At 35.8% G+C, this 14,170-nt stretch overlaps 1 protein-coding gene across 1 annotated transcript in view; it reads left to right on the top strand.

The window, feature by feature from the left end:
* prkcg (protein kinase C, gamma) overlaps positions 1–14,170 on the top strand; it is a 54,045-nt gene that overhangs the window by 21,342 nt on the left and 18,533 nt on the right. The window contains exons 6-10 of the mRNA XM_073846609.1: positions 2,785–2,913; positions 3,780–3,936; positions 4,052–4,253; positions 7,510–7,692; positions 11,178–11,351. Coding sequence (XP_073702710.1) covers positions 2,785–2,913; positions 3,780–3,936; positions 4,052–4,253; positions 7,510–7,692; positions 11,178–11,351 — 845 coding nt within the window. The remainder of the gene's footprint in view (positions 1–2,784; positions 2,914–3,779; positions 3,937–4,051; positions 4,254–7,509; positions 7,693–11,177; positions 11,352–14,170) is intronic.

Below are 14,170 nucleotides of genomic sequence, written 5' to 3'. Positions count from 1 at the left end.
TTTCTCATGCTTATTATAATATAATATAATATATAAAAATTCTTTGGCAATTCAATTTTGATTACGTAAAAAGCAAAATTGCTAATAAAATAGTGTTGTTTTAAGTTTTTAATTATATGACTGTTTATTATATTATATTACACTACCAGTCAAAAGTTTTTGTACAGTACGATTTTTCAAAGGGGTCATCGGATGCAAAACTCACTTTTACATGTTGTTTGAACATTAATGTGTGTTGGCAGTTTGTGTACACAACCACCCTACAATGATAAAAATCCACCCAGTGTTTTTTTTTTTATCTTTAAAAGTAATATCCCCTTTTTAAAATCAGGTTATTCTCAGCTTCTTGTGGGTGTGTCGACACACCGACAGAGGCCACTCCCACGATAGTTGATTGACATGAGCGCCTTACTTTAGACCCGCCCTCACCGAGCTGAAACAGTCCGACTCTGATCGCCATTGTGTGACTCAGATGCAGAGGAAGACAAGAATGTCTCTGATTAAGCATTTGAGGTGTTCTGTTGTTGGATGTAATAATGAATATAGCAGTAGTCATTTACTCCCGACATCTGAGTCGCTGAAGACGCAGAGGATAACGTTACTTTCGTTTTAAAAAGGAAAACGCTGATCCCGATCTACATATGCGTCTATGTTCGTGCGAATCGTTCCTGATGCAGATTCACCCACAGAGGAAGTGATTATAAAGGTTTTTATACATCTTTGCAAAAGGCCTTTCTTAATAATGTGCTTGTTGGCAAGTTTCGCGGCTAAACATGGCTAAACGCGGCTAAAGTAAACATTACGGCTCATAATCTCACATCAGAGAGGGGCGGTTCGAGCAAAGCTCATTTGGATTTAAAGGGACCATGCAATAAAATGAGTTGATTTTTTGTAGAGCTGATTTTGACAAGGTAAAAGGATTTTTTATTACACTACTATTGAGAATTTTTAACCAAAGTATATTATAGACTTTTCATTAAGACCCTAAAGAATCATGAAATTGTGGGAAATGGGCATCCGTTGACCCCTTTAAATAAATGAAGTATCTTTTGCTCACCAAGCTTGCATTTATTTGATCCACAGTCCAGCAAAAGCAGTAATATTGTGAAATATTTTTACTATTTAAAATAACTGCTTTCTATTTGAATATATTTTAAAATGTCATTTATCTCTGTGATCAAAGCTAAATTTTCAGCATCATTACTCCAGTCACACGATCCTTCAGAAATCATTCTAATATTCTGATTTACTGTTTATAAAACATTTTAATTTTATTATTATTATTATCAATATTTAAAACAGTTTTTCAGGATTCTTTAATGAATAGAAAGATTCAAAGATCAGCATTTATCTGAAATAAAAAGCTTTTGTAACGTTATACACTACATTATACACTAACTTTTTTGGGAAAGATTATTATACATATTATATAATTTTAAATATGAATACTTTTATTTAGCAAGGAGGCTGTAAATTAATCAAAAGTGATGATAAAGACTTTTATAATGTTACTGATTTCTGAAGGATCGTGTGACTGGAGTAATGATGGTAAAAATTCAGCTTTGAAATCACAGGGATAAATTACATTTTAAAATATATTCAAATAGAAAACAGTTATTTTAAATAGAAAAAATATTCAAAATTGTACTGTTTTATGCTGTATGGATCAAATAAATGCAGGCTTGGTAAGCAGAAGAGATTTCTTTAAAAAACATTAAAAATCTTACTGTTCAAAAACTTTTATTTTATTTTACTTTTAGACCACGTCAGCTAAACATAAAGCTTTTAAACAATCACTTAATAATTTATTCGAATTCTTTGTGCATTTTTGGATTTACAGCATTATCCTGCTAGTTATGCAGTGATATATAAATGACTGTAAATTTAATAAATTTATCTATTTCAGTTTCAGTTACATGACATATTATTATAATAACTTTCAGTAAATTGTCTGTGGATATCTCTTGCTCAAATACAATATGGTGAAATTCATTCAAATTCATAATTTTTATAACATCTATACCCTGTTTAAATTTCTATTGTATCAGTTCTTAGATCTAAATTAGCATAACATAATCATCAAAATTGCTATTATTAAATGAACACAATTTTGTGTAATTATATGTAACTGTAGAGTGATGTTTTTATTTAGTAGGCTTTTAATAGATATCTCGTACTGTATGTTAGATTCAATTAATTTCCTTTTACTCTTGTTTAATTCATGCAATAACAACCATGCCATCTAAATTAATTTGCATGACATGATACACTTTCAGAAAATAATAAAGGAGACGGTGACAGCTGACAGCACTTGCTGTTTCAGCATGTTGTCTCATATGGTACAATGTACTGCAGTGGCTGATAACACTGTTTATATTAGATTTATAATGTTTCCAGCATTAGGCAGACTTCTGTTTATAATTATGGCTTTTGGACTAGCAAGAGACTTTAAAGGAATAGTTCACCCAAAAATGAAAATCCTGTCATCATTTACTCACCCTCAAGTTGTTAAAGCCTGTGTACGTTTATTTCTTCTATTGAACACAAAAGAAGATATTTCGGGGAAAAAAAAAAGTATATTGGTTACCTATATATCTTCTTTTGTGTTCAACAGGAAAAAAAAAAAAAAAGAAATAACCTCAGGGTGAGTAAATGTTGACAGAATTTTCATTTTTTAATGAACTATCCCTTTAAGTACATTATATGTCATTTTTTTCCTCACACTCTTTCTCTCTCTTTTATTTTTGTGGCATTTGTGTGTTTGTGTGTGTCTGTGTGAGAGAGGTTGTGACATGAATGTACACAAGCGCTGTGAGAGCAGTGTCCCCAGCCTGTGCGGACAAGACCATACTGAGAAAAGAGGGCGGATTCGCCTGACCGTGCGTGGAGAGAAAGAAGACATATATATCACAGGTGAACATAACTGTAACTTAAAGGGATAGTTCACCCAAAAATGAAAATTGCGTCTTTATTTGCTCACCCTCATGTCCAAACCCGTAAGACCTTTGTTCATCTTTGAAACACAAATTAAGACATTTTTGATGAAATCCGAGAGCTTTCTGACCCTGCATAGACAGCAACGCAACTCACACATTCAAAGCCCAAAAAGTTAGTAAGGATATTACTAAAACAGTCCGTGAGACTCCATGTTTTGAAGCTTTAAGAATGTGTTTTTGTGCGCAAAGAAAACAAAAATAAAACGTCTGCCCATGTTTTATATCCTATTCGTGGAAAATGCTAAGTAATGTTTATTAAAATTCCCCTCTTTACACCCCAGTGAAGAATTAGTCCTTTGCTCACGGAGAGAATTTGCTGTTTAAGGAAGCTCACAGGAGATGCATTATGAGTCGCATGGCCCAGCTCAGTTTTCCTCCAGCAGAGGGAAATGTGTGCATATAGCATCATCAGTACATGAGGAAAAGGCTAATTATACACACACACAATCTGCTGTATTACAATGCATTAGCAGCACTGTGTCAACTTAACTAAGCCTGTGGCTCTTAGATCAGTGCCAGCATAGAGAGACTAATGAGTAGTGTGAAGACTACTAATGCTCTACAGAGAATGTGAGCATTTAAAATGCACCGCTGTTCTTTTAAAGGCAACCAGCAGCATGTCATTCTGACAGGTCAATTTTACAATAGAGCTGAAAACACATTCACTGTACAAGTGAATAGCTGCACCACCACAGAGATATTCGCTTTGTTCTATTGCATGGTAAAATTCATGCAATTCAATACTGTTACGTATCAGTTCTCAGTGTCTAATTTATGTTTTAGTGCATGAAGCTCTTAATCTGATACCCATGGACCCTAACGGCCTGTCGGACCCTTATGTGAAACTCAAACTCATCCCTGATCCAAAAAGCCAGAGCAAACAGAAAACCAAAACCATCCGTTCTACACTCAACCCTATCTGGAACGAGAGCTTCGTCTTGTGAGTCTATTTGTTTTTGCATGCGCATATGATGCAGAAGTTGTTGCTGTGCTGTTGCAAAGGTTATTTGAGTGGATGATAGGTCATCTATCTCTGTCCTTCTGTCTGTGTGTAGTTCAGTTCGTGGGAGGCAGTGGGACAGGCGTTTGTCTGTAGAGGTCTGGGACTGGGATCGGACCTCACGGAATGACTTCATGGGCGCTCTGTCGTTCGGCGTTAGTGAGATATTCAGGCGTTCAGTCAGTGGCTGGTTCAAACTACTCAATCAGGATGAGGGAGAATATTATAACATCCCAGTACCTGACCCAGACCTGCAGGTAGGCCATTGTTTATATCATGTGCTCTTTTTTAATTGTTATTATACTTACTTGTACTAATTGCTGTTTAATTTGTCACATTTAAATGGAAGCCTGTTTCTGCCACTGAATAAAAATTTTAAAAGGTAATTTATATTATCTCACTGTCTGGCATTTTTGCGAGTTTACATCTTGCATTTCTGACTTTTTTTCTCAAAATTGTAAGATATAAAAAATTGCAATTGCAAGTTATAAAGTCAGAACTGCGAGATATAAATTGGCAGTTCTAACTTTTTTTCCGTAGAATTGCGTGATATAAACTTGCATTTGTGGAAAATTAATTCTGAGAAATAAAGTCGCAATTCTGAGAAATAAAGTCAGAATTTCGAGATATAAACTCACAATTGTGAGTTTTTTTCTCAGAATTATGAGTTTATATCACACATGACTTTATAACACGCAACTGTGAGTTAAGTCATAATCTGACATAACTTGCAATTGTAAGTTTATAGCTCAAAATTCTGCGTTGCGAGATACAAACGTTCATTTACGAGAAAAAATTGTCAAAATAGCCAACGCTATTTCACGGTTAATTCGTACATATTTTACGAGGTGGCTAATTTGTACGAAATCATACAACATTACTTTCTTTGACAGTTAAGTTTAGGGGCAGGGGTTAGATTGGGTCCTTCATACGAATTCCTACGTATTAGCCACCTCGTAAAAATATGGTACGATTTTTCACAAATCTTATTAATTCATACAAATGAGGTTGTACGAAATTTGTACGAAATAGCCAACTTGTCAAAAATTTACGAGTTGCCATTAGATCGGGTTGGAATAGCACAATTGTTCTCGCAATTCTGACTTTATTTCTCGCAATTGCGAGTTTAAACCCACTTTTCTTACTTTATATCTCAGAATTGCTTTGAAAAAAATGTCAGAATTGCGAGTTTGTATTACATAATTCTGAGAACAACTTCAGAATTATGAGATACAAACTCTCATCTGCGAGAAAAAAATGTCAAAATAGCCAACGCTATCTCACAACAATTTGTACATATTTAACGAGGTGGCTAATTTGTACGAATTCATATGACCTCACTCATACGATTTTGTACAATTTCTGTGATGGTTACGTTTAGTGGCAGAGTTAGGTTAAGTTTCTTACTATTCTTACTTTATATCTCACAATTTGCGAGTTTGTATTACATAAGTCTGAGAGAAAAAAATACAAACACATTTGTGAGGAAAAAAATGTCAGTATAGTCAACACAATTCAAAATTCATACATATTCTCTGAGGTGGCTAATTCATACAAATTTGTACAACCTCACTCATACGATTTTGTACAATTTCTGTGATGGTTACGTTTAGTGGCAGGGTTTGGTGTGGGCCTTCATACGAATTCATACGAATTAGCCACCTTGTCAAAAATCTACAATTACCATGAGATCGGGTTGGAATAGTGTAATTTTTCTCACAAATTCTGGCTTTATTTCTTGCAATTGCGAGTTTAAATCCTGCTATTTTTACTTTATATCTCAAAAATGTCTGAATTGTGACTTTGTATTATGGAATTCTGAGAAAAAAGTAAAAATTGCAAGATACAAAATCGCAATTGCAAGAAAAAAAAAAGCCAACACTATCTCACGACTAATTCGTAGCCTACGTATTTTACAAAGTGGCTAATTCGTACGAATTCATATGACCTCTCTCAGATTGCCGTGAGATTGGGTTGGAATAGCATAGTTTATCTCTTAATTCTGGCAAGTTTATTATTTCTCGCAAGTTTAAATAACAGACTATTCCTACTTTATAACTCGTAATTCTTTATATACCGCAATTCTGAGGCAAAAAGGTCAGAATTGTGAGTTTATAGGCCTATCGCAGTTCTCAGAAAAAAAATCACAATTGTGAGTTTGTATTACGTAATACTGAGAAAATATCAGAATTGTGAGATGCAAACTCCTTCTTCTTTTTTTCAAATTCAGTGACAGAAATGTGCTTCCATACATTTATGGTCTGACCAGATTTGCTAGTTTTTTTTAAACATACCCTGATTATTTCAGTTTTAGTAACATTCTTGGTAATACCTTTGTGTGTGTGTTGTCCTGGTATTCCTTACATTTATAGGGACCAAATGTCCCCTCAATTATAGTATAGTAACACCAGAAAATTTTGACCTTGTGGGGACAATTTTTAGTTCCCATGAGGAAAGCATTTTATAAATCAAACAGAATGATCTCTTTGGAACATCTAAGAATGCAGAAAGGTTTGTGTGAGGAGTTTAAGGTTAGGGTAAGGATATGGAAAATACAATTTGAACAATATAAAAACCGTTGTGTATAGAATGTCCCCTTAAAACATGAAAACCAGTGTGTGTGTGACATTTGTGTTCTGACCAGCTATACAACACATTTTTAAACACTTTATAATTATACTAATATAATATAATTATAATTATACTTTATAATTATGCTAATACAGTTGTAATATTTTGAGTTTATACATAAACAAGTTATTCTATTAACTAAGATTGATTAACAACAAACTAGTATATTTGTAAATTAACATCAACCTTGATCTATCCAATCATCAACCAGTAGATTCTGTAGGTTCAAGTTTGTAATAATCTGTATCGCTCAGAGGTACATTACAATATAGAAGAAAATATCTGTTACTACTTTCTGTGAATTTTAAACACATTTAAAAATTGTCTTAACGTTGCCAGTTTTTCCATACCTACCATAAACACTACAACAACATAAACCCTAGCCTACAACTTTTGAGTTGCCATCAATAAGTTCTGGGAAAAAAAACGAAAAGTTGTTGGCTTAGATCTTCAAGTGACTATCCATAAACCATCATCACTGTGCCCTTGAGCAAAGCACTTTACTCCATTTTGCTCCAGGGGAGATTATCCCTGTAATAGGTGTACTGTAAGTCACTTTAGATAAAAGTGTCAACATGCAATATTCAGCCAAGAGAGTGCTGTAGAAGCCTAGGGCCATCTCAGATCCACAAATAAACACATCCAGCTAAAACTAAATGTTCTTTTTGACACCAAGCAGTCACAAACAGCCACATCTACAAATTCTATAAATGCCATCTCAGTCCACCACATTCTCAAGTCATCTTTGAACCATAATTGTGTCATTTTCATAACATATCCACAGGAGGGCAGCGTAGTTCTTTTTAATGAAACAAACTATTCTTGTGCTTTCTCTCCCTCTCTTGCTCTCTCTCTGTCTCATCTTTCTCCTAATTTCTGAAGGTACCAGAAGAGGTTCTTATGCCCTCTATTCCTCCTGCTTCTCTTACCATGACGACGCCTGTTCCTACTGTGACCCCGCCTGCTCTGAGTCCGACTGCCACTGTACTGCACACGGGCAAAGGCCGAATCGGGCTGCACAGTTTCAACTTTCTCATGGTTCTGGGCAAAGGAAGTTTTGGCAAGGTACTTGAAATTACATCAACTTTTTTGATACACCTATACACATATAGTAGGATCCAGACTGCCACAGTAAAAACGCTGAATTCAAAATCAAATTTAAACCTGGAAATAAAATTCGAAACAATTTTGAAAAATGAGAAACAATGAAAACCTTCTGATGTAAAATGAACGGTGCATGCTGTCACTAAAGCAGGTAAACAGCCATTTTTTCAATTCAGCTTTTCAACTAACATTTGGACCTTGCTGCATGTGTAATAAATCGTTGTATTTTTCCTCCTAGTTGTCTTTAAAGGAAACATTTTTTAGACTCAGACTCAGACAGTACTCCCACAGTCCACCCACACTGTTCACTGACTGTCTGATGCATATTGAACACCAAAATGGCAAGCGCTGACTATGATCAACAAGTTTCAGTCTGTTTGGCTGGCTTTATGCAACTTCCAAAAGTAAAGACATCACTTTTTTAAATTAGTCTGTCAGTAGACAAATTATGTTTACAAGGTAATGAGTTGATACAGTGCTTGCTTTGAAGGACAAAATAATGAGTCTGGCAGCTTAGAGACATCAAATCTATGACAAATATATAGATTAGTCACTTTCAAGTTTAAACTAGATTAGTTACAGTGCAGTGTGTGTGCTTTGAACTTAAATATATATATTTTTGCACTAATTAGTTTGTCTTAAAGAGATAGTTCACCCAAATATGAAAATTCTGTCATTTATTACTCACTCTCCTGTCTTTCCAAACACGTTAGACCTTCGGGACACAAATTAAATTTTTTTTGATGAAATCAGAGAGCCTTCTGATCCTGCATAGACAGCAATGCCCAGAAAGATAGTAAGAACATTAGGGTTGCCAGGTTTTTACAACAAAACCTGGCCAATTGCTACTCAAAACTAGGCCAAAATTATCCCAGTCATGTTTCAAGGGGGATTACATTATTAGGGTCACTTCAGCCCGCGGACAAGAATTACAACCTGCGGAAACAGAATGAAAGTAGCCCAGTTCTGCAGGAAAACCACAATCTTGGCAACACTGAAGAACATTGTTAAAATAGTCCATGTGACATCAGTGCTTCAATTGTAATTTTATAAAGATGGAGGTTATAAAGCACAAAAAAGACAAAAATAATGACTTTATTGAACTTCTTCTCTTTCAGTGTCATTGTACGATCTTGAACGCACATCGAAGACACAGAAGAGAAGAAATTGTTAAATAAAGTCATAATTTTTGTCTTTTTTGCACACAAAATGTAATCTCATACCTTTGTAAAATTACGGTTTAACCACTGATGTCACATGGACTGTTTTAACAATGTCTTTACTACCTTTCTGAGCCTTGAACGTGGTGGTTATATTCAAATAAAAAATTATTCAGACACCAGATATATTTTTTTGCAGGGTGCAGGACACTATAGTGTAATTATGTAAGAGAGGATAGCAAAATAAAGTAAACTGTCACATATTATACCTAAAAATTCTTCACACAGTGGAGTACCAGTAAAATTTGGGGCCAAAAATTACTCAGACACTTTCACCTGACCATGTTTTGCTTAAGTGTTTTTTCTTTAATTGCTAATGCGACCTTTTTACACCACAGATTGAACAAAATTAAGCATTGTTTGGTAATAGGTCAACAAAGTATTGATAGTTGTGTGAATATTGCCATACTAACAGCTGTCAGAATAACTTTTGGTTGACTTTACCACATTACATACCTTTCTATCAAAGTTATCTGACATTATCAATATGAATTTGTTCTGACACAGAACTCTGAGTTCTTGTCATATTTTATTACCATTTTCTAAACAATAGCGAATAAACTGTGATAATAAGAAATGTTGAAGGTGTCTGAATAAATTTGGGTTTGACTGTACGTTGCTGTCTATGCAGGTTTAGAAAGCTCTCTGATTACATTAAAAAAATCTTAATTTGTGTTCCAAAGAAAGCTCTTACAGGTTTGGAACAACATCAGGTGAGTAATTAATGACTTTTGGGTCAACTATATTTTTAATAAATATCTCCCACTCAAACTTGATTAAGGACTAGGACTCAAAGTGGACTCAGACCAAACACTAGTAGTAGGTACTACATTCTGGCTCAGGTGCTGTTTTTATTTATTTATTTGAATTATTTTGCGTCCACGAGGTGGCAACACTGGCCCAGATTGTTGTTTCACAAAGAAACGGTTGGGGTGAAACTCAAACTACAAACTACTAGAGACTGTAACAACAATATATGGCCATCTTGTCAGAGGAGGTTAAGAGATGAGTATACTTTCGTCAAAGTATACTTTAGCCTTCAGCCTAAGGTGGGCTTGAGGCAAAACAGGTTGGAAGGCAGACCAGATTCTTATGCCACAAGTCAGGCTACATGAGACTGCACTCACCCATCAACAAACACGTCTACTTCCATGTTCCCTGTAGATGCAATAAGGAGTGCGAAGGGTACAATGTCCTTGGAACTGAATTAGGCCCTTGTCTCATTCGTTCCTGGGCTGCTGCTGCTAATTCAGGCAGAAGGGGAAACGCTAAAGCTTTGGTCCCAGCTGCAGAAAGAGCGGGCTGATTTCCCTATCTAAAATTTGCAGCTGTGGCTCTGCCTTGCTTCCTCTTGGAGGCAGAAGCTCTGACTCAAGGCCCGGTGAGATGCAGACCTCATTCACCTTAAAATACCTGGAGGTGTGTAGGCACACGGTCATCTGTGTGTTCGGCCAATCCTGTTATGTGATAAATAAGGTAGAATTTGTGATACATGTAAGAAACACTTGGTGATTGCGGCCCTGGGAATGTTGGAATGTTTCGGAGCAAATGCCTTGTTTTGGACAAACAAAGCGGTGTTTTTCTGTCTGTGCTGAACAGAATCTAAATGCTGTTTTCGTGTGTCAGCGCTGAGCACACAAGTGAAGGACTCTGAGCTGTTTGATCCCTGAGGAAGAATGACATGAAAGTGTGTGTGTTTGAGCGTGTTGAGGAATGCTTGTTGCCTTTGTGGTGCTCATGTACAGTATATAAAATCACTTTGTGCGCGAGTATATCTGGTGTGCATACACATGTGTGCACACTTGTGTGTGTGTGTGTCCTCACAAGATATTTGGTTATATAAGAGGCCAGGGTTATACTCAGTAGACAGCACATCCTCCAGGGCGTAGAACCGTGCTAAAGAAAGGATAGAAACGAGGGAAGAGATTAAAGAGAAGAGCAGAGGAGAGAGACCTGGGACTCGGAGATAGAAAAATGACACAAAAAAGACATGAAGAGAACAGGATCACACGAGTCAATGAAAGAATTTCCGTTCGTTTTTTCTTTTTGTTTAATTTGAGGCAATGTTCCCATATGCATGTTAAACTCACTTCGAAATGATGTTTTGTGCTCTCGCTTTGTGTTTGCCCAGTCGAGCCGCCGCTGTAGGACTGAGCAGAAGATGATGAACTCTTAATTATTAATGTTCGAGAAGTCTTAGCACAAGGTTTCCTTGTCATCCCGCAGGTCCTGTTGGCAGAGGAAAGGGGCAGCGAACGCTTGTTTGCGGTGAAGGTGTTGAAGAAAGACGTGCTGTTTCAGGATGAGGACACAGAGAGCGCTATGGTGGAAAGAAGAGTGCTGGGCCTCGTGGGGCGACCTCACTTCCTGACCTCTCTCTACTGCGCCTTTCAAACCGAGGTCTGTGTGTTCATCGATGTGTGTGAGAGTGTGTATATGGTTAATGATTAAAAGAGAGTTGGAGCCTGGGGAGGAGGTTTATACATGCATATGCACATTTGTAAATTATGAAATATATATATGGGCTGAAATGTCATTCGTCCCTTAGTGGTGGAACAGATGCGCTCTTCACCTTCAGGGCGAGTTTTAAAACACTTTTTTGACCTTGCACAGCTGGAACTCGAGTACTGACATTATGTGGGTCCTGCATGTCCACATGTGGTCTCCCGGGGCAGAAAGTGACTTTTTTTAAATATGAAGGCAGTAATTTTTGGTTTTTGTTGTGTTGGTTGATAGTATACTGACACCTAGTGGCGTGGATGCAGCATCACACTGAAGTTTTCAGGGACGGAAGTAGATAGAGGAACTGTTTACATGTAACGGAATAACGGAATTTAATTTCAACATAAATCTAACTGTAATCTGTTACAGTTACTGAGAAAAAAACGTGTAATTAAATTGCAGTTACTTAGAAACAGTGTTGGATGTAATGTATTACAGGTAACTTTTTTTCAAGTAACTAGTAAAGTAACACATTACTTTTTAATTTACAAGAGTTAATTTTTCAAATAAGCAACACCAGTTACTTTGTTTTCCCTTTTATTGACTGACAAGGCTCCCGTTCCCCTGGTTGAGAGAAATCAGAAGTAAGTGTAGATGTGTTGTGTACGCTGTGTAAACATGATGTTACTGTAGTTCTAGACTAAATTTGAAAACGCATTAATCTCACTCGCAGAAAAAACTGATTCAGTATTCCTCAAAATGAATAAAAACAGTGAAATGCAAACTCAGAATATGCAATATTTGCAATAATAAAATACATTAAATAACACAAATATTCTTCTATGTATTTAATCCATTTTATTAACCAGTGTCTTTGCTGCTGACCTTCGATGATCCAGTTCAACCATACTAATAAGAAAAAAATACTTTAGATAAGCTAACATTTGTGCTTCATTTTTTATTGCTGAAGACTGTTGAATTTTCATCTCCTGCGTTCTACTACCCTGGTGAAAAAAAACAAAAAAAAATACAGATAAAACCAGCCTAGGCTGGTTGGCTGGTTTTAGCTGGTCATGGCTGGTCATAGCTGGTCAGCGGGCTGGTTTTAGAGAGGTTTTGGCCTCTTTTCCAGCCTGCCCAGTTAAACCACCAGCTAAAACCAGCCTGGCCAGGCTGGGAGACCAGCTAAAATCAGCTACTTCCATCTTAAACCAGCTAAGACCAGCCAACCAGCCTAGGCTGGTTTTAGAGAGGTTTTGGCCTCTTTTCCAGCCTGCCCAGTTAAACCACCAGCTAAAACCAGCCTGGCCAGGCTGGGAGACCAGCTAAAATCAGCTACTTCCATCTTAAACCAGCTAAGACCAGCCAACCAGCCTAGGCTGGTTTTAGCTGTTTTTTTTTTTCCAGCAGGGTATACAGACGTGAATTTACTTTTTTCTTCAGCCTGGTGTAAAGGGCATTTACATTTGCCAAAAATATAATTTTGTATATTAAAAACAAACAAGCAAGCCCTGCCTAAATGTAAAAAGTAATGCAAAAATAATGTAAAAGTAACACATTACTTTCCATAAAAAGTAATTAAAGGAGTAGTTCACTTTCAGAACAAAAAAATGACAGATAATGTACTCACCCCCTTGTCATCCAAGATGTTCATGTCTTTCTTTCTTCAGTCATAAGGAAATAGTTTTTTGAAGAAAACATTTCAGGATTTCTCTCCATATAATGGATATGTCTGGTGCTCCCGAGTTTGAACTTCCAAAATGCAGCTTCAAATGGCTCTAAACGATCACAGCCGAGGAAAGAAGGGTCTTATCTAGCAAAATGATTGGTTATTTTCTAAAAAAAATAATAATAATAAAAATAAAAAGTACAATTTATATACTTTTTAACCTCAAATGCTTGTCTTGCCTAGCACTGTGTGTACTCTGTGTAGAGATTAAAAAGTATATAAGCTGTAAATGTTTTTAGAAAATAACCTCTAGATAGGACCCTTTTTCCTCGGCTGGGATCATTTAGAGCAATTTGAAGCTGGATTTAAACTGCATTTTGGAAGTTCAAACTCGGGGGCACCATAGAAGTCCATTATATGGAGAGAAATCCTGAAATGTTTTTCTCAAAAAACATAATTTCTTTACAACTAAAGAAAGAAAGACATGAACATCTTGGATGACAAGGGGGTGAGTACATTATCTGGAAATTTTTGTTCTAAAAGTGAACTTTAAGTAATGTAATTAGTTACTTTTTAAGGAGTAACGCAATATTGTAATGTATTACTTTTTAAAAGTAAGTTTCCTCAACACTGCTTAGGAAAATGTTAACAATTACAAAGGAGGGTTACGTCTGAAGATTTTTACATGCATAGAGATTTGATTGATTTCTTTTCGAAATTGCATTGACTGTTCTAATATAAAACATATGAAACATATAAAACATGGGTTTAGGACACAGAACAGGACGCATGTTTATTTAATAACCATTTTATTTTCTATTAAGGTTTATGTTATGCTTTATTTTTATTATTTTTTTTCAAGGCATTGTTAGATGCCTGTGTTTTCTGTCATAACTATGCAAAGATTTAATTTTAAATATATTGCCTTAGTTATTGAACCATATCTTGTTATGATTTTAAATCAGTAATTAACCTCAGAACGACCTCCAAGTAAAAAGAGGTGCTAGAGTCTGATTTTGTGGTGGCTGTGCTTTAAAATTAAATTATTATAATTTTAATTGGTAACACTTTACAATAAGCTTTAACATTAGTTAACCACATTAGTTAA

The sequence above is a fragment of the Garra rufa genome, chromosome 9 (assembly GCF_049309525.1).
Source record: "Garra rufa chromosome 9, GarRuf1.0, whole genome shotgun sequence".
NCBI classification, from domain to species: domain Eukaryota; kingdom Metazoa; phylum Chordata; class Actinopteri; order Cypriniformes; family Cyprinidae; genus Garra; species Garra rufa.
Note: the sequence above shows the minus strand (reverse complement) of the source record. Positions and strands in the feature narration are given on the sequence as shown.